This window comes from Ictidomys tridecemlineatus, chromosome 5, assembly GCF_052094955.1.
Source record: "Ictidomys tridecemlineatus isolate mIctTri1 chromosome 5, mIctTri1.hap1, whole genome shotgun sequence".
Taxonomy (NCBI): Eukaryota; Metazoa; Chordata; class Mammalia; order Rodentia; family Sciuridae; genus Ictidomys; species Ictidomys tridecemlineatus.
This window is the reverse complement of record NC_135481.1, coordinates 110,911,901-110,933,118: the sequence shown is the minus strand read 5'-3', so window position 1 is coordinate 110,933,118 and position 21,218 is coordinate 110,911,901. Positions and strand designations below refer to the sequence as shown.

Sequence of the window (21,218 nt, the reverse complement as noted above, 5' to 3'; positions counted from 1 at the left end):
ATAAAGTCTAAATTATTTACAATGTGTCATTTTAAGAAAAAGTTTGCTGACCTCTACAAAGCACTTGTACATTTTATATGATTTAACAATATTGTTTCCTTTTTAGGTACTTCATTTATCAGACTATCTCTGCAATTATTCATTCTTAATAAAGCTAATCAATTACAGTTGCAATATGGTAAACTTTAGGTTTCTTAGATGTCCTGGAACTCTGCATAAGCTTCATCCAGATTTCAACTTACAACCAGAAATCTATACTAGTTATTTGATTACCTACTTTAAATTGTTCGTGTAAGGAGTCTCATGCTAAATTCTCTTACACATTTATAATATACAAAATACCTAGTATGTCCAAATTACAGAAACATTATTACTATGGTTTAGATTTCTTAAGCCTTTCATATTAATTCTTAGGTTTCTGGAATGGAAAAATAGGAAGTATCAGGAAAGACTGTTAACATCAAGTTATCTGAAGTGAAGGCAGATACTACATGGATCAACTGAGATAATTTACAGCCAGAGATTTTGACAGAACCTGATATTTAGTTGCAGAAATGTAGAGGATTACTGTCCCTACTATCCTACTAAGCCCCTTTTTGTAAATACTATGTCAGGGACTTGGAAGCTGAATGTGTTGATTTTGGACTCACACAACCCAATTCTCATGCAGGTGTGCACCTATGCAGGGGTTCATTCATCACTTGATTAGATGATTAGATGCACATCTATGATTTCTGACATTTTATCTAACTCTGAAGATCACTGAGCTCCTTGGAATCCAAAGGAAAATATCACCATCTATTTTCACTTGCAAATTCTTCAGTATGAATCTCTAATACTTAAGAAAGTTAAAAAGACATTTTTGTGCCATTTGTCCTTTGGTACATGTAAGAAAATAATCAATAATCTCTTGATGTCATATAATAAATACTCTATCCACCTTCTTTATGTTTTTGTCTTAAAAATGTTGGGATGTAGTTTAGTGGTATAATGCTTGCCTAGCATTAGCATGCAAGAGGCCCTGGGTTGCAGCCTCCAGCACACACACACACCAAAAAAAAAAAAAAAAAAAAAAAGAAAAGAAAAAAAAAGGTCTTTCTTCATTTTGTCCAATCAGAATCACAAGGCCACATTTCATGCTTAGGACAAAACACTTGCTGCTCTGCCATGGCGGCCTATTTTAAAACTGACATTTTTCCTCCCCTTTCTCTTCTCCCTCTCCCTAACCTTGTGGGAGCAAGATTACCCTTCTTCCCATCCAAGGCTGAGTTATCTGTCCTTGAGCAAACACACACCACAGGAATGAAGCAATTCAGATTTTGAGGATGGCGCCAGAAGACCTAACAAAATGCTATCTTTCAGGGCCACAGGTGATTTACTTCCCCTGACAAGGTGCACCTGGAATATAGCCTTTGACTCACCTCTTTAAAAACCCTATGTTTCCCCTGCTGGATAGAATCACAGACTCTGGGGACAGGAGTCCCCTGTGTTTCTCCTTTGCTAGCAAAGTAATGAAACATCTTTTTCCATGTTTGCAAAATCATGTTTTCCTTATTGGGCTGGCATTGGAGACAAGGGTGGAACTTTGGTTAACACTCTCAAAAACACAGATTTGCCTAAGAAATCCAATCACAAGCTTTCCATGATTTCCCTCATTTTGGATTTGGCTGATTGCTTCTAGGTGGTATGAAGGCTGTTAATTTTCCTTTATTCCTGTATTTTTAGTAGCGGACTTGATTAGATTTGAAGTCAGCACCCCCTCGCCCCCCCACAAGAATACTTCATAGGCAGGCGAATGTATTTCCTATTACAGAACGTTGAACTGGACGGGCCCTAGCATTCTTTCGTACTTCTGGGGTCTTTAAAATGGCAACCTGATTTAAGTGTTGACATCTCGACAGTCACAACTCACACAGCTTTCATTAAGTAAATTTCATTCATTTACTCTCTCGATATTCTGCAGGTAACGAAACTAAAGTTTAGAGCATTTGATTCATCCGACCCCGTTGACAAAATGACTTTGTACGTTTAAGGAGGAATTAGAATTCCGATTTCCTAGTCCCTTCCCGGTCTGAGCGCCTCCATTTCAGGCTCTCACAGAAGCCTGAGGGCACCAACCAGCAGGAAGGAAGCCCTCTTTCCCGGTCCCCTCCAGCAGGCACCTCGCTTCTCTTGTCCCGCCCCACAAGGTCTGAGGTCGAGTCCCGGCGAGCCCCAGGGAAACCACACTTCCCAGAGTGCACTGCGACCGGTGGAGTCCTCCAATCGGCGCTCGCCGGCAGGGGCCACTTCCGTAGAGAGGAACGGCGGAGCGGCCTGTGTGCATGGCGCTGTTCCCAGCCTTTGCGGGCGTTAGTGAGGCCCCCGATGGTGGGGGTTCCAGGAAAGGTGAGCACACAAAAATGTTGAAGAAAGCACCCGGCGAGGTTAAGGCCAGTCTCTTGGGCCCGGGTCGCGTGTATTGTCTTAGGTTTGTTTATCCGTTTGTATCCCAGAGTTCTCCGCGCGTTGCAAAGCCTTCTGGGAAGGGCCCCGCGCTCTGCCCGGGGTGTGGGGCTCGAGGGCGCCTTCGGGGGCGAGGGTTGTCGAGTTTTGGAAGGAGGAGGGAAGACGGAAAAGAGGCTATGGAGCTAGGACCAAGATATTGTCGGACTTCTTTCTTTCTCGTAGCTTCACTTCACCTTTAAAATGACGGTGCTCCACATTGTAAAGAGACTCCCGATGCAAATGCTGGATGTTCTTACGTATTTCCACCTTTAATGTTCTATTTATTTGTAAGATACTTGTTGAATTTCTGTCTTTTGGCAGACCTAGAGCTACGGATTGGAATCCAAAGACTAATCAGGTTCTTTCCAAATGGACGTAGCTAGTCGTGAAAAGAATAAAATGTTCTTGAGAGTTTACTGTGTGTCTCGTTGTAGCCCTACATTATTTTGTTTAAGCCTTAAACATCTGAAGAGGGATGCATTGTTAAAAATTGAGACACACAGTGAATTTATTTAAAAAACAATCCTTCACTGGACACCGAGGCGCTCGCCTTAATCCCAGAGGCTCAGGGAGGCAGAGGCAGGAGGACCAAAAGTTCAAAGCCAGCCTCAGCAATTTCTCGAGGCCCTAAGCAATTTAGCAGGACCATATGTCAAAATTTAAAAAGGCCTGGGGATGTGGCTTAATGATAAGCCTCCGGGTTCAATTCCTGATACCAAAAGGAAAAAAAGAAAAATTAAAAAAAAGGACAATCCCAAGTCATGTACTTCATGTGAAAGGGCCCAATTGTGTGTAAGATGTGTCAAAAAAATTACAGCAAATTTAAAGATCTTATTTGGCTTTTATTCCCGAATTTATAGTCAGGTAGCACTCAGAACCAGAATAGGTCCAAAGAACTCCTGATATGCAACTGGTCAGAAACATTTATGGATAGAAAGTGGAAGTGAGGTACAGCCACAACTTAAATGGTTACAGCTCATTGTTTTATCTTATTGGAGTCAACTGCTCCCTGCAGGTGACTTAACTGAGCTACTGTGATTGACTAAGATTCAAATATTTGTTAGAAGAGTGTACTCTTTACTCCTAAATTAGATTGTTCTTTGGCCTACCAAGGCAGGTTATAGTTTACCATATAAGGATGCACATATCTGAGGCATTTTTAGCTTAAACTTAATTTAACACACCTCTTTCTATCCTCTCTTAACTCCTGCACTTCTCTTTTTGTAACAGTTCTTAACATTTGTATTTCTTATGTGGTTAATGTAATCCTTATTAGACTGTAATCAATAAGGCCAGGGAAATTGTCTCTGCATTGTAGTATACTTAGCTAAGCCACTTAGCCATTTGCTAGTAACTAAGAATACAGTAAGTGTTAAATAAATATTTGCTAGAATTACTCAGAATTAATGTGGAATAAGGGAACCTAAAAAATAACAGTACAAAGTAGGATGTTGTAGACGTCAGAGGTGAACCATAGCAATAACAACTTCTAACGGAAGATTCAAAGAAGGCTTTTTATTTTTATGTAGGAGCTAACTTTGGGACCGTCCTCAAGAGAGTAGGATTTGGACAAGTAGAGGTTGTGGAAGAATATTCCAGAGTCTTGAAGAACCTGAGGAGGAAAAGCATGAGACTTGTGCATAGAACTGCAAAATAATCCAGTTAGTGTGGAAATATGATTGGGCTGGTGATAAGGGAGTATAGTGACCTTTAAACAAGATGAGGGTGTATTTTATTTTGGGAGGGAAATTGAAGGTTTATTTATTAAAGGTTTATCTTAACCAGTATTTATTGTACATGCTCTGGGTATCCAGCATCAGATAATGTATGGAAAAGTGCTTTTCATAAAATATTTTTAAAAAATTTAAACACTAGATTATCACTTATAGTGAGATTAACTGTAATTTCTTAGTATCATTTAGTTATGAATCAGTGTTCAGTTTTCCCAAGGTGTCTTCATATGGCCTTTTATACTTGGTTTATTTAATCAGGATCCAGAAGTCAGGCTCTACATTGCATTTTATGAATATGTCTATTTCAGTATAAAACAATTTCTTCATATCTTCTTTATTCTCAGGTGACACTTTTTTGTAAAGGAAACTGGGTTATTTGTCTTGAAGACATTTTCCACCACATCTTCATGATGTCATTTAATGCTTTTCTGTTTCTTATAAGCTGGTAATTAGATCTAGAGAACAATTAGATTCAGGAATAATCTCTTTTGTGGAAAACACCTTGTACTTGATATTATATTGGGAAGGTATGCTATATAGTTTTCTCTTTTAGTGATAGTAAGATTTCACTGGTCTGGTCCAAAATAGGGATGGGGATGAGGCTCAGTGGTTGAGTGCCCCAGAGTTCAATCCCCAGTACTAAAAAAAGAAAGATTTCACTGGTGGATTCATTTATTTGCAACCTCTTTCTTTCTTTAGGAAGCTGCCCATCAACCTTTCACCTAATGATTTTTGCAATCACCAGTTGTTAACTGGTTATTTTCTAGTTTTTTCTTTACTCCTATATTAGCATCGTCATTCCTTAGAGACTCTTGAGGTACCATAAAATATGATTCAGGCAAGATTTGACAGTTTGAATACTTGATTCATTTCCTTTGTCAGTTTGCAGAATGAAAAGTTGGGTCCTGGTAACTACTAGAGGTTACCATTGAGTTTTTGTGTTTCATTATTAACTCATGAATAATAATAATAATAATAGTAATAATAATAATAATAATTATTATTGTTTTTGTACCAGGGATTGAACCCAGGGTTGCTCAATCACTGAGTCACAACCTCAGACCTTTTTTATTTTATTTAGAGACAGAGTCTTGCTGTGTTGCTTAGGGCCTTGCTAAGTTCCTGAGATTGGCTTTGAACTTGGAATCCTCCTGCCTCAGCCTCCTGAGCCACTGGGATGATAGTTGTTCACCACTTCACACAGCCCAAATTATTATTTTAAAAATCACTTGAAATAATTCTTTTGAGTGGCTTTGCTACCACTTTTTAAAAATTTTTAAATTTTTAGGTGGATACAGTATCTTTATTTTATTTTTATGTGGTGCTGAGGATCGAACCCAGTGCCTCACAGGTGCTAGGAGAGCGCTCTATACCACTTGAGCCACAATCCCAGCCCTTTGCTATCACTTTTGATACATAGATATGTTGGTTATATTTTCAGTTTTTAGGGAATGCTTTTTCTTCTTTTTCATTTAATCTTGTTCTATAATGATGGTACATATTATAAAGATGAAAATATAAATCAGTTATATTCAGAGAAAGAAAGCTTCTGGATCCTGATTAAGTAAACCAAGTATAAAATTCTTTTCCTTCCCCCACAAGTTAACATTTTCCATAGGTCAGTGTTATCCTTCCATTTTTTCTGCCTTAATGTAACTAACTACATTTGCCTTCTCTTTCCTAACCACTTAACTATTCTGTATTTTATCTTAGATCCAGAAGATGGCTCTTATAGCAAAGTGTAGAGAGCTTCCTTATTGGTGTCCCAAACTCCATTGTGTGAATGGCAAATGCTTTATTCAGCCAGTTTTCAATAAAGACATTTGGACTGCTTCTAGTGTTTCACTATTATAAGTGGAAGCACTGTGATTTTTGCCTTACACTATAAAATATTATAAAAAAGATGTAAGCTTAGGAGTAGTGGTAAAGAGGTCCAGTGGTGGGGGAAGCAAAATATTTAACTCTTGGACAGGAAAGACAAGTAGTACCAAAAAGAATGAGAGGGACTCTGCTCTCCACTGTTGAGGTATTGTGAAGAGTGAGGCCAGCATTTGAGTAGGCATCACATTCAGTAGAGGGTCTGGAGGGATGTGTTCAGCACCACTTTTCCTTTGAACAAAGAGGAATGCAGAGTAGCCACTGGTCAGGAGCAGCAGAGAGCCCCCAGTTTCAGATTCCTCCAATTCTCAAACACTTCTTTGTATCCTTGGATTGTTTATTAAGATTGTGTACCTTAATCATTGTTGCTTGTGAGTAAAATATGTGGACAGAGTTGGGATGGAAGGTGGCGAGTCAGTTCATGGGAAGCAAGTGTACTACCCTTATTTGGGGAAGAAACTGAAGTTATTATCCCCAAACTCGGTTCTTTCTGTGACCACATATATTAGAAAATGGTGCTGCCATTCACCCAAACCCAAACTTAATTGCTTACCACAACTCTCCCTGTGCCCCATTCAGTTCTTCAGTTTATTAGTTTCTTTCTGTTTCCACTACCACTACCTAATTTTTGCCATACTCATTTCCTGGGTTACAATAACCTCCTAAAATAGTCTTTCCTTCACTCCCTAAATCACTCTTCACAATGTAGCAAGAATTTTAAAATGTATTTACTGAGTTTACTTAAAAACACATTGGTTGTGGCTCAATGGCAGAGTGCTTGCCTAGCACTGTGAGTCCTGGGGTTTGATCCTCAGCACCACATAAACATAAATAAATAAAATAAATAAAATAAAGGTATTGTGTTCATTTGCAACTAAAATATATATATGTACGCTTTATTCAGCCAGTTTTCCATTAAAGACATTTGGACTGCTTCTAGTGTTTCACTATTATAAGTGGAAGCACTGTGATTTTTGCCTTACACTATAAAATATTATAAAAAAGATGTAAGCTTTTAAAAATCACTTGAAATAATTCTTTTGAGTGGCTTTGCTACACATTGCCACTCATTGGTCTAAATACTCGACAAATACTAACTAACTCATCTCAACAAATACTAACTCATTGACCTCTCATAACAACCTTATGAAGTTGGTGCTGTTCTTTGCATTTTTATGGATGAGGAAATGGAAGCCAAAGCCAGAATAACTTGCCCATGGATTGGAACTCAGGAGGTTTAGCTTCTAAGTACCTGCTCTTCTTTTGAATACCACATCTGATTTTGTCACTATTGCTCAAAACTCTCAGAATGTCCATCCATTGTTGTTAGGGTAAACTCGAACCACTTTTTTTTAAAGCCCAATCTCCCCACCTTCATTTTGCCCCCACTTCCCCTCAGCCCCAGTGGTCTAGCCAGAGAGACCATGAGTTCTCACATTCAGACCTTTCTATAACCAGTTTCCTCTGCCTGGACACTTCCCAGGAGCACATTTGCTTACCTCATCAGCTTTTAGATCTTAGGTGAGATGTTCTCCAAGGCAGCTTTCCCTGGTTCAAACTTTGTCTGTATTTGGTAACCTATTGAAATCCTCTGATTATACCTGGTGTGTTTTCTGGAGCTTGGCCTTTATCATACTGCATGGTGACCACCAGGTAGTATTGGGTTTATTTGGTTCATTTGTATTCCTAGTGCCCAGAACAGAATATGGCTTTTAGTTTAAAAAAAAAAAAAAAGATTACTGAATGAAAAAAGACTCAGGAGGTTAAACATTTTGTTCAGAGTTGTACAACTAATGAATGGTAAAGTAAGTTTGAACCCAGATCTTTCTGACTCCAGAACTTGAGTTATAAATCGGGCTGGGCCGTGTTGGAGGCCATGTTCAACGTTACAGTGTTGTTTAAACATTCTCTTTGGAATTCCTGAGCCTTTTCAAACCATAGGTTAACATCCATGGAAGGATTGATTTGGCTCCATTGTCTGTCATCATCATCCTGACACAGCTGCCAGCCATGTTTGCTAGTACTCTTTATACAAGTTCAGTTTGTGCTCTTGGATTGTCAGAAAATAAGGGGTTTGATCAAAACAAAGAGTTTGATTTATTCTTTTAAGAGCAAACATCTTCCTTAATATATGTGCTAATTTATTTAATGCATTCAGCCCTAGAAATGTTTTTTAGATTATCATCTCTGGGGTGACACTCATCTTTTGAGTTCACTGAAACTAGTAATCATTGCTTTTTGTAGTAAAAGAATGTGGAGTGGGTATAGAACTGGGATATTTTATCCAATTATAATGCAAAATTTGTTTTTAAAGTTTAAATCTTTGTTTATCAATGGTGAGATTGAATTAAAGCATTTTCAGTAGTGACAGAGAAGTGGATTTGTATAATAAACTTATAACAGAAAGTATTTCAGCATTAAGTATTTGATGTTGATTGATCTTACCACTTTCTGTTAAGTCACCTTGGAAGTGTATACATGCTGCAGTCCCACCAGGTAGCTGCCTATTTTTGTTAGGCAATAGGTCTACAGTGGTTTTCTGCTCCAAACCTCCACCGTTTTTCCTTTCTTAGGTGTGTGTATAGCCAAGTGCCAGTTTTCCAGGCAAGTCACAACCTGTGGTTTATTTACTGATCCATGGCCCTCAGGGAGGAAAGGTCTGTCAGTTTTCTCTTAAGCCTTGAACATTTGGTACCTTGTTGCTCTTCTCTGTAATATGTTACATCCTGCTCAGTATTGCCACAATTACATGTTTGATTTCTACAGGCAGTGTAAATTATTTGAGGATGTCAGTAACCCTTGAAAGGACTTTGCAGTCTGATTAAATAAGCATCTTTAATCTCTTATATGACTCCAGTAATCTGTTTAACTATTGTTGAATTTGACAATCCAAATATACTATTTGACCAGGTAAAATTATGATCAAGTTCCAGACATGGTGGTGCATGCCTGTAATCCCAGCAGCTCAGAGGCTGAGACAGGAGAATCATAAGTTCAAAGCCTCAGCAATTTAGCAAGGCCCTGGGTTTAATCCCTGGCACCAAAAATTTTTTAAAAATAATAAAAAGGTTATCATTAAGCACCATGTGCGCATAGCCTGTTTTGTTACCACTCTACCCCCAATACCTAGCACCTAGGAAATATTTTTTTGACAAATATTTTTAGGGTTTTGTTTTTATTTTTTCTGTTGCCACTCTCTTATCATGTCACAATAATCATTACTACTCTGGTGCCCAGAGGATTTGAGTTGTTTGACGCTCAGTGTAGAATATAGTGGGAATAGTGATGTGTAGAAAATGAGATTACAGTGCGAATATTGCCGTAACAGCCTCAGGTAACAATGGCAAGGAGACTTTAGGAGAGCTACCTCCTGAGTGAGGAAGCAGAGAGAAGTACCATGGTGTGCTAGAGAGCATTGGATGAAGAATTGATGACCAGGTTTAGATGTGTGCCCTTGGCCACATGACTTAACCTCTTTGAGCCTCCAGCTATATGTTAGAGCTGTGCTCCAGAGAGCATCTCATCCCCTCCCTCTGAACAGCCAGCCAGACTATCCCTGCCTTTTACATTCTGTAGGTTGAACTTTTCTTAATTTTTTTTTTTGTTTCTTTAAGAAAAGTGAATTCCTTGGTTAAGAAAAGTTTGAAAAAATATAGACTAGATGTTTCCCCAGATTCCTTCAGTAATGATCATCTAGTGATTATTACTTATGATATTCTGTACTTATTCAGCAAATATACTAGCAAACATAAACCAACTTCTTGTCTAGTCAGTACTATTAATTAACTTTTTGTTGCTGTGAACAAAATACTGACAAGAACAATTTAGAGGAGGAGAAGTTTACCTAGGCTCGTGGTTTCTGAGGTTTTAGTCCATAGTTGGCCAGCTTCATTGCTCTGGGCCTTACTAGTTCCACAGACATGACTGTGGAAGGGCATGGCAGAGGAAAGCTGCTCAGCTCACGGTAGCAGGAAACAGAGAAAGGGGTCGGGGTAGGGCTAGACCAAGACCACATTCCCAATGACCTACTTCCTCCAATCATGCCCCACTTGCCTACAGTCATAGCTGGTAGTCCATTCAGATTATTTCATTAAGTGGATGAATTCACTGATGAGGTTACAGTTCTCATCTTAGAATGTTGTTACATTGCCTAACAAATGATCTCTGTGGGGTTTTTAGATCTAAACCATTACAGATATCTTTCCCCCTTTGAGATGAGGGCCACACACAGGGTCCATGGTGATTTGGGGTCAAAACCCAGGAATTTTAGTGTTTTTTTTTTTTTTTTAAATTTGGTATCGGGGATTGAACTCAGGGGCATTTGGCCACTGAGGCGTGTCCTCAACTCTATTTTTGTATTTTATTCAGGGACAGTGTCTCACTGAATTGCTGAGCGCCTCGCCATTGCTGAGGCTGGCTTTGAACTCGTGATCCTTCTGTCTCAGACTCCTGAGCTGCTGGGATTACAGATGTGTGCCACCATGCCCGGCGAATTATAGTTCTTTATAAACTACTTTCTTCCCAGTAGTTCTGTGGTCAAATCCTCAGCTTTATTCTTTTTCTTCTTATTATTTTTAAATGTGTATTTTTTTTTATTTATTTATATGTGGTGCTGAGAATTGAACCCAGTGCCTCACACATGCTAGGCAAGTGCTCTACCACTGAGCCACCAGCCCATCAGCTGCATTCTTAAGCAGCCTTGTCTCTTACCTTCTGAGATACTCTGAGAGTCACACACTCTGCATTGTTTTGATGTTTGTGTTTATATTTGTTTTCAGCTGTCATTGTTATCTGGGATGTTTGTGGAAAGACATTCTGGTTTGAGCACTCTCCCAGCATAATGTTTGTTCCATCTTTCCCGCTTTTCTGTTGTCCATGATAGGATCTGATTGTTTTGGAAATAATTCTGATCTTAGCAACAGGAACTATTTCCACATGTCTTGCCAGGAATTAGGCCCTGCGGGAGTGAGCCAACCTCAGAAGGAAAAAGGAGACAGTTGAAGAAAGATTGCACGAACAGTAACAGTGCTTAACATTTACTAGATACGACCTTACAAATTACTTAATCCTTTGAGCCCTAGTTTTCTCTTCTGTAAAGTGGACATCAAAATACTTCCCTGGAGCCTTGTTATGAGGATTAAAAGATGTAAGGGATGGACAAACTTGGCCTTGTGCTTGGCCTACTGTAGACACTAAATTGGAGTCTCTCTCTCTCCCTTTTTCCTGTGCTATTTAATATTTCTTTTTTTCTTTGGAATTTTCCATCTTTTCTCCTTCCTCTCTTTTCTACAGTCATTGAATACCTGCCATGTGCCGGGCATTGCCTTAGGTGCTGGGGATACAGTGTGAATAAAACAAAGGACCTGTCTTCAGGGAGCATGTGTGCTGATATGTCCTCAGTAAGATACAGTTACCATAAAGGACAGAATGCAGAATATATGAAGAACTTTCAGAACTCAATAATAAAAAGACAGCTCAGAATTTGGATATTTACTTCTCTTTGATCTGTGAATGGCCAATAAACAGATTAAAAAGATGTCAATATCATTAGTCATGAGGAAAATGAAAATTAAAACCACATTGAGATAACATATCATATCTACTAGGATGACTATAATCAGCAGAACAACAGTGACAATTGTCTGTGAGATGTGGAGAAATTGGAATCCTCATATATTGTTAATGGGAATCTAATGATGCAGCTACTTTCGAAAATAGGCTGATAGCACCTCAGGATGCTAAATGTGACCCAGCAGTTTTGCTCCTAAATATCTATCTACAGTTTTGCTCCTAAATATCTATTCACAATAGCCACAGAGAGGGAATAGCCCTAGTGTCCATCAGTGGAGAACTAAATGAAAAGCGGTATAGCCATGACATGGGATATCATTTGGTGGTAAAAAGGAATGGTGTGTGGTGTGTGCTGCAGTGGGGACATTTTGCAAGTGAAAGCAGCCAGTTACAGAAGACCACATGTTATATGAGCTCATTTATATTAAATGTCCAAAATAGGCAAATCTGACAGACAGAAAGTAGATCAGTGATTGCCTGTGCCAAGGGGAGGTGACAGGAATCAGCTGCTCTGCCAGTGAAGTTTCTTTATCGGATGATGAAATGTTCTAAAGTTATGGAGATGATTGCACCACTCTAAATGCACTAAAAACTGTTGTCCACTTTAAATGGGTGAACTTTGTGGCATGTAAATTATATCTTAAGTTACTAAAAACTGCAGCTACTTCTTACGTCTTTCTCTGTCTCATGGCCTCCTCCTCAGATGTGTGTGTGCTATGGCCTCCCATCCTAAAGCCAGACAGCAGAAATGCCACTTCTCTGTGGGACCCCTTGCTACTTCCATCCTATGCTTTTTCTCCTTTCATAGCCAAGACTCCTAAAAGTTAGAAAATGAGCAATTTAGTAATAGTTTATTATAGAAAAGTCAGAAATTATGGGAAAGCACACAAAAAGATTTTAGATATTTAATCTCACACCCAGAGATAATTTTAATAACATTTTTATAATTTCAGCGTTAAAATTTGACATCTTGTGTTTTTTTGAAATATTTTCTTAGTTGTAGATGGACACGATACCTTTATTTTGTTTATTTATTTTTATGTGGTGCTGAGGATCGAACTCAGTGAGTGCTCAGTGCCTCACACATGGAAGGCAGGCGCTCTATCGCTGAGCTTCAGCCCCAGCCCAGCCCTGTGTGTGTGTGTTTTTTCCAAAGAAGAGTACTGTTACAAGGAAAGGTTTGTTAAGTTACTACATGTAGACAGAGCATTGGATATAGTAAAAAAGATCTTTACCTTCTGTCAGAACATTAAGCATGGTGGGCTTTTTTGCATGATTTGATTTTTCATTTTTATGATTGTATGAATCAAATTTGAAGTTACTAAAACCTAATGCTTTGGAAGCATTCAAGCTTGTTAAACAATGTGGATGGAATACAGAAAACAAGGTTACCTTTTAGGCCACACCTGTTATGTGGCTTTTGCTTAAGCTGCAGCCTGATACCACAAGAGGATTTCAGTCTGAAATATTTAAGAGCACGTTAAAGTGCCGTGCCCTGTGAAATAAAAATTTCATGGATTCTGTTGAGCTTCTATGGGGTGTTCAAAATGTCTGACTGACTTTGGCTGTGAATTGAGAAGCCAGATAAGACGGATGGATTTCCTGCTTTAGAAATCATATTGAGCCAATTTTCATTGATCCTTTCTCTCTTTTGCATCTGCAGAATTAGACTGGCTGAGTAACCCAAGTTTTTGTGTCGGAACTGTAACTACCCTGAGCCAACAAACTGAAGAGGCCACAGCTCTTGTTTCTGAAGGGTCATCACCAACAAGGTACTTTTTGACAGGTGGATTTTAGCCTTTGTTGGTCCACTTTGTAGCTTAGCTCAGCTGATGCTCCTCGAAAGCCCTGTGATGAAAGAGTGAGTGAACTCATCCCTGTACTCAATAAGGCAACCTCTGGCTGCTTCCTCCCACCTCACCCCTGCAGAGGGCTCCTTCTTCCCCCTTTGCAATGGTAAGTGCATGACAGTCAGTCCCTAGTTAGGTGGCCATGAGAGAAATTACTTGAGATTCTCAAGTACTTTGCTACCTTCATTAGTGATCTTTAGATGATTAGAATTTGGGTATTTCTTTAGTTGCCTTTTCAGCACTTCTTGTGTTGTAGCTTGTGTGATATAACATAGACTAACATTTAAGAAAGCAAAGTGGCCACGTCGCTCCCCAGCTATGAAAGACCTTTTGTAGATGATTGAATTGAGGAACGTGCTCTTCCACAGATGTAGACTAGGTGATCTGTATTTGAAATCCTGTACTAGAATTGTGCAGGAAGCCTTTGGAAACTGATAATAATTAATATCCAAGAGGGAGTTTGTAGAGATTTTGGTAATTAGAAGAAGAGCTCATTGTCATCTTTAAAAATAAGGACCACAAATTAAACCTCTTTTTGTTTTGACCTTAAGGACATTTCAGCATAATATATGGTCCTGAAAAGGTACTTTTAATAATGTGCCTAAAAACTGCTTTATTTGATAAAGTTACTGATAGGTTACTTTTATTTAAAAATGTGTATGTAATGAAAGTATAGATTTAGGAAACTATTAATATGAAAATTTTTCCTTCATCCATTTTTATTTGAGGTTCAGTTCTTAAAGTCTTTAAGGTGATTTGTAACCCAGGAAGGTTCTGTGCAGTATCTGGGTAAATAGTAAGTCTCTATGGGCGTTTTATAGAGCTCCCTATTACATATTTACCTGCATTATTTTCTTATTTATATATAATTTTTTCTATTTCTCTTGAAAATAATTCTAAATTGATTTTCCCAAAAAGGAGTCCTCCGAAATCAGAGCCTTCAGATGAAAGTGATGCTAGCAGAAAGCTCACACAAATAAGCAGGAGAAAGAAGAAGGAAAAAAAGAAAAAAAGGAAGCATCAGCACCACAAGAAAACCAAGAGGAAGCACCGGCAGTCGAGCAGCAGCGAGTCTGAGCCAGATTCTGATTCAGGAAAGGACAGATCTTCCAGGAGCATCAGAAGCAGCCAGAATCAAGCTGAGAAACCCAAGTATGTTGCTCTGCTCAGATACTGCAGCACTTTAAATTTGAATTTTCTGTCTTGATTGTTGCCACAAGTTAGACATTTGAATAATTAGCCAGTCACTCAAAAGATCTCTATCACTAGATCAGCTTAAAAGCAAAAGAAAAATTGTCAAAAAAATTTAGGGGTATTATTTTGTTTGAGAAATACTACTTAGACACAGTAATGATGGTGTCAAAATCTGATTTGGGCTTTCTCAAAGATGGCTTATATGCCACATGGTGGGCTTGTGTGTCACTGCACTACACAGTGAAGGATTCCATCCCTGAGGACTGTTGGTTTCTACCCTAACAGAGACTAACCGAAGCCTCTTAATTCTTAGCCTTGATGTTTTTTGTTCAGTTACTCCTATACATGCTTTCTCTCTCCCTGTCTCACTCTATTTTTTCAGTTCAGTTAATATAACTCTTAAATAATTGTTTTTTATCTCTCTCATTTTTTAATTTCACATTTATTTAGAAACACTGTGTTAAAAGGGTTAGAGTAGCTTGTGACCACAGTATTTCCTTTCTTGGGTGACTTGGTGTCCCCATATCTCACTCTGCTCATCTGCCTTGAACCAATTGCTCTGTGGAATTTCATTCCACGGAGAGGCCACAGCATAGGGACTCAATATAGCTTTTCCTCTTTGTGTAGTTGAACATCCTTCTGCATAGAAAGGTATGTGAGACGGAACAGATAGAATATGCTGAAGCTACTGAATTATTACTCATTTAACGTTTTCCTTTTCTTAGTTCCTACAAATTAGAAGAAAATTTTAAGTAGTTTTCCAGGGTGTACTTAAAAATATGGTGCCATTAAGATTTTTGCAACCCTCAGGGATTATTTGCTTTTCTTGTATGCTTGGAAGTCCTTTGATGCCAGTGAGAGCTCTCTGCTTCAGGAATTGTGGAGCTGACCCTGAGTGTTTCCAACAGAGAGGCAAACACTGCACCCCTCTGGGATCCCAGAGCAGCGTCCTCAGACCACTGGTGAAGAGCACTGCCTGCCTCTGTTACTCAGAGGAGCCAGATTTCTTTAGTGCTATGTGTCTCAAGTGCTATACCTGTAACCCATGCTTTCTCTCAGGAGGGGGAAAAAAAGGAATTGAGCAAAAAGGTTCCGAATTGCAGACTGAATTTAGGAGGTCAGGATCATGGCCAGCCTGCTTACTGCTGCATCCCCAAGTGCTTGGTGGGGCCTGCTGCGGTGCATTGTTGCTGTGTGAATTAATATATTATTGATATCTTTGAATTTTATCTTTTTTTTTTTTTTTTGTAGTGCTGGGGATTGAACCAGGGCCTTGAGCATGCTAGGCAAGTGCTGTACCACTGAGCTACACCCCATAGGTCTGTGTTCTTAGCTTTTTTGTATTTCCAAAGCAAGCTACTTTAAATTGTGATAGTTTCTTTAGAGCTGAGGAAAGTGTTAAATGATTTCCTGAAACCATATAGGAACTACCATGAGAACTTGAAAGATTGTTAATTTTGGCCTCTGCTTGGTTTTATGATCCAGATAGCATTTTTTTAAGTGACCTTTATTAATTTATTTTTTAATTGTTTTTTTTTTTAATACATGACAGCGGAATTCATCACAATTCTTATTACACATATAGAACAGTTTTTCATACCTCTGCTTGTATATAAAGTATGTTTACACCAATTCATGTCTTCATACATGTACTTTGGATGATGATGTCTATCACATTCCACCATCCTTGCTAAATTTCTGCCCCCTCCTTTCCCTCCCACCCCTCTTCCCTATCTAGAATTCATCTATTCCTCCCATGCTCCCCCTCCCTACCCCACTATGAGTCAGCCTCCTTATATCAGAGAAAACATTCAGCATTTGTTTTTTTGGGATTGGCTAACTTCACTTAGCATTATCTTCTCCAATGCCATCCATTTACCTGCAAATGCCATGATTTTATTCTCTTTCAGATAGCATTTTTTTAGTTGTCAATGGACTTTATTTTGTTTATTTATATGTGATGCTGAGAATTGAACCCAGTGCCCCACATATGTTAGGCAAGTGTTTTACTACTGGTCCACAACCCCAGCCCCAGATAGCATTTGTAAGTTTGTTATTTTGTGGAGTGACCTGAGATCAAAATAGATTGTTCTTATCCTTCTCTTTTGCTTTTTTGTGATTAAATTCTATAGTTTCTTCCTGGGAAGGTCGACCTGGAGGAACTGTTTGTTTCCACATAGACAAGTGCTGAGACATTAGTGAGTTGTGAATGTCTTTCCATGATGTCAGGGAAAAGCAGCTTCATGGAGGGCAGCATACCACGAGGGATTCCACTTCAGGAGATCTGGGGACAGTTTCCCCAGAGGCTGCAGCTACTAATTGACCTTCATTTCCTGGGATGAACTTTTCTTCACCTTAAAGGGAAGGCTGCCTCACCTTGTACACAGTTTAGAGGGCATCCTGCTTCCTACCTCCATAGCTGCTAGGGAAGATATGAGGGCTCCTTTATGTGCTGGGGTGGGCTGCAGATGGCCCTTCCTCCCTGCCTCACATTTGGCTTTCCTTTTATTTCTGTTTTGCATCAATCTCTTGCCAGTGGACCCTTCCTCCTTTCACTTCCCCTATGGTTTTTGTAGTTAGAAAACCCTCCACAGTTGTCCTAAAGGCAAATACATTCAAGTCACAATATATTTTATCATTATCATTCAATAAGTATTTATTGAGTAGCTACTTTGAATCCCTGAAATAGCATTCTCTTGTATTCCCTGCCAGGAATGGTTTAGAAGCCTCCAGAATTCTTATTTGCATCTGGGCAGAGCTAAAGCCAAGATGGAGCAACAGTTAATGGCTGTTTTGACTGCTTTGGCAGCTCTTGTGTCAGCTGCATTATAAACTGATTTTCTTTAGAGGAAGAAAAATTCTGGGATGCCAGAAAACCCTTCTCTCCCTCTTACTTAACTCCTAGGGAAGCAGTTTTATTCATTTGTAACTGAGCTGAAAGTCTGCCAGCCTGCAACTTGGTTCAAAGAGATAAATAAGGGTCTTGACTTCCAGGGGTCGTCATGACTCTGCCCTTTCTATAGGAGGTCCAGACAGACCTACAGGCAAAGCGTGGAATAGTCGAGATTATAGAAATGACACTGGGACCACTCCTGAGTAATTCAAGATTGTGGCTCTTTTTTTTCTTTTCTTTTTTAAAAGTACCTAGTTGGTATAAAGTATTTGAGTGCTTTCTTATTGGTGAGGTGAAGTGAGGGCAGCTTACTGTAATGTCAGTGGTTGTCACCTTTAAATGTGTGTCATCATTTCCTCTGCCTAGTACTCTAAATGCCTCAGAGCAGAATTATTTTTTAGGAAAAAAAATTTGTTTATAAGTATACTTGCAATTCCAGTTATAGTCACTTAAATGAACTACTTAAAAAAAAAATACCTATGTCCCTCAGGTTAATATCTGAGGTGGTGACCTTTCTTGTTATTTAGTGGTGGGAGGTTTTACTTTATTTTTTAAACTCTTTTTCCCAGAATAGGACTCCTCTCTTGTCCCTGTAGCATGTACTTAGGCGCGTTGGATGCCATGTGGGGTTTGAAAGGTTTTAACTCCCATATTTCTGAAAATGTCAAGTATATCACTGGAGGATCTCTGAAGTGCCTCTTTCTTTTCCTTCTTCCCACAGTCAAGGAAATAATACTGCTGCTGATGCTGGACTTCGTTCTGTCTGGCTTGAGGACATTCAGTCTCTGACAGGAGAAACCTTCAGAACAGATAAGAAACCCGATCCTGCAAACTGGGAGTATAAGTCTCTCTACCGAGGGGATATTGCAAGGTATCCATGGTGTCAGTCTCTTGTTTTTGCTTTTGAAAGTGAGTTCTTTCCCCTCTGGGCTTTCTCAGCACGGTTTGCCTCTCTCTCATAGCTGGTGGTGGGTTTTATCTATTGCTAAGTTGTTGAGGCACATGTGACATTTCATATTCTAAAATGAAACCTTGAGGTCAGGTTGAATTAATCTTCTTTATTTCTTCTGCTTCATTTAGTGCCTAGGAAAGTTGCTGTTCAGTAAATGTTTGTCGAATGAATAAATCTAAAAATATCTTTTAATAATCAGTTGTGATATAGTATCTGGAAACCATTTGGTCTAATCTATATGCCACTTGAAAAAGTGGCAAAAGCCTGTGCCATTTAAAAGACTTTTAATGGTAATGACTTTTTCTCAAATTATTTCTAGCACACACCACCAGCTGATCATAAAAATAGGTGGTATTTGCTTTGGTAATGAATTTGAACTTTTCCCCTGTAATCTGTCAATCAAAAAGATTTGAGTAAGCATGGCTGGGAGGGTTGTGCTTGTCATCCCAGCTACTCAGAAGGCTGAGGTGTGAGGATTTGATTTCAGGGCCAGCCAGGGCAACTTATTGAGGCTCTGTTCTCAAAACAACAACTATTTGACAATATTTTGTAGGAAATGTGGGAACATAAAGAACAATAATATACTATCTCTGTTCCTAAACACAGATATAAGCAAAGCAATTTGAAGGTAGACAGTCATGGAATATAAGGCCAACAGACTTTGGAGGTGGTTACCCTTCATAGGCTAAATTTCAGTTTCCAGTACCTTACTCCAAATTTTAATCATTTCTCATTCATCTTAACGTTCCTCAACACACAAACAATTCCAGCTTTATGATCAGTTGTATCATTTGGGTGTCAGTACATATTATAGTATGCGTACTGTTGACTAAAACCTCATGACTGCGACTAAATGACTATCATATTTAAATGTATACATATATATATATATTTTTTTTAATTTTAAAATTTTTAGTTGTAGAAAGACACAATATCTTTATTTTGTTTATTTGGTTTTTTTTTTTATGTGATGCTGGGGATTGAACCCAGTGCCTCATGCATGCTAGGCAAGCACTCTACCACTGAGCCACAACCTCAGCCCTGTATGCATATATATTTGCATTATTTTAACGTTGCCTGAAGTCTTGTTTGGTGTTCCATGCTCCCACAGGATAGTGCTAGAGATATGGTGGATACCTAGTAAATGAGGGGGAAGCCGGCAAACGTAACTGGGCAGGAGGTATGTACCATGGTCCTGTGCTCATTCCATTTAATGTCAGCTTGTCTGATGCTCAGGGCTGCTCCTGGAAGAGGAGACTCTCTGAGAAGTTAAGTAACTGCCTAAGATCAGGTAGCCCTGAAGCAGCAGGGCTGGGATTTGAACTAAGTAATGTGAGACAGGTGTGTGATAGGATGCTTTCTCCAGTTGGAAACGGGACCCATGTGCTCATTCTAACTGCTCTTTACTAGCAGCATAATCCCAGGAAGGTTGCCTCTCTTTCTGAGCCTCCTTTTCTTTGTTCGGAAATGGAAAATATAGTTTCTGCCCTTTCTTATGTTCAAAGATCAGAGATATTTGATATGGGATTGGAAATTGGTGTGCACTTATAAAGGGTTATTATTTATTAATAGATTGAAAAAAGGAGAAAACAATACAAAGAGTGGCTCTTGAGGTTTTGCCAATGAATGGCATAGGCCTTAGAAGAGTAATTAAACATGACCTTATTAATCTAAATTACAAATAGGACTATTAAAAGGTTTAAGGCATTGTTGGTTTCCTAGTAACTCAGAAATTTTAAGTGAGGCAATCTTACCTGGGTTAATAGCCATAGAGCTGTCAGTAATTGGGTCTAGGAAGATAGTCATCCCTCAGCACTCTGGACTGGTCAGAGGACAGTGGTAGTAATATTGTGTTGGATACTGTATTTCTGTTCCACTTGAAAAGGAACGCAGACAAACCTAGAGCATCCAGCAGATGGTGAGCCGTTTTTTAGGATTTGATTAGCTCTGGTCTGTCAAAACCAGGTGAAGGGATGGATGTTTGGCCTGTAGCAGGGACGTGATCACTGTCTCTTAAGCTTTGTTGAACTGTCCATTGGAAAGTGGTTTGACAGAGTTTTGACTCAGGGAGGCGGAACCAGAACTAATGGAAGTTCCAGGAAATCAGACTTGACTCAAAACAAAGACGTCGACAAGCATGAGCGCCCCAGCAGTACATGGCACATGTTGGAGGAGTATTCAGCAGGGTATGACCTGCAAATGCTAAGTCATTTTTTCCCTTTGGAAAATTCCTTAGGACTGATACACTGTCAGTGAAATTCAGATCAGTCAGTTTTTTTCTCCATTTTTGAATAGATGATTTCTTTGGCTGTACAACAGACAAAATATTGGCTTATGTCTAGGAGCCAGTTTTTATAAAATAATAATAATTTAAATTTACTAGTCCTTACTGTGTGTCAGACACTCTTCTAACACTTATACATCTGTAAAATTTTTTGATCCTCCTAATAATACTATGACAAAGGGACTACTACTATTCCCATATTACAGATGAGGAAACTGAGGCACAGACAGTGCTGTGGTTTGACTGTGAGTTATTGCTCTGAACTCATGCAGGAGTTTAATCCCCAAAGCCTTATGCTAAAGGTATTAAGAGGATGAAAACTTAATCTGACTGTGATGTGTAGAGGTGTGGCCTATAGGGAGTGACTAGATTAGAT

The 21,218-nt window shown here is 39.0% G+C and overlaps 1 protein-coding gene across 4 annotated transcripts in view; it reads left to right on the top strand.

The window, feature by feature from the left end:
• Positions 1-2,241: 2,241 nt before the first annotated feature.
• The window catches only part of Nrde2 (NRDE-2, necessary for RNA interference, domain containing), a 45,154-nt gene continuing 26,177 nt past the window's right edge, over positions 2,242-21,218 (top strand). For 3 of the 4 annotated variants that reach the window (XR_013439214.1, XR_013439213.1, XM_005321316.5), the window contains exons 1-4: positions 2,242-2,388; positions 13,333-13,441; positions 14,438-14,671; positions 18,328-18,477. Coding sequence is in view for 2 of the 4 variants with exons in the window: in XM_005321316.5 (XP_005321373.1) it covers positions 2,325-2,388; positions 13,333-13,441; positions 14,438-14,671; positions 18,328-18,477 (557 nt within the window). In the remaining 2 variants the exon portion in view is untranslated. Of the gene's footprint in view, positions 2,389-2,564; positions 2,745-13,332; positions 13,442-14,437; positions 14,672-18,327; positions 18,478-21,218 lie in introns of those variants that run through there. The other variant, XM_040276509.2, reaches the window with a different exon arrangement.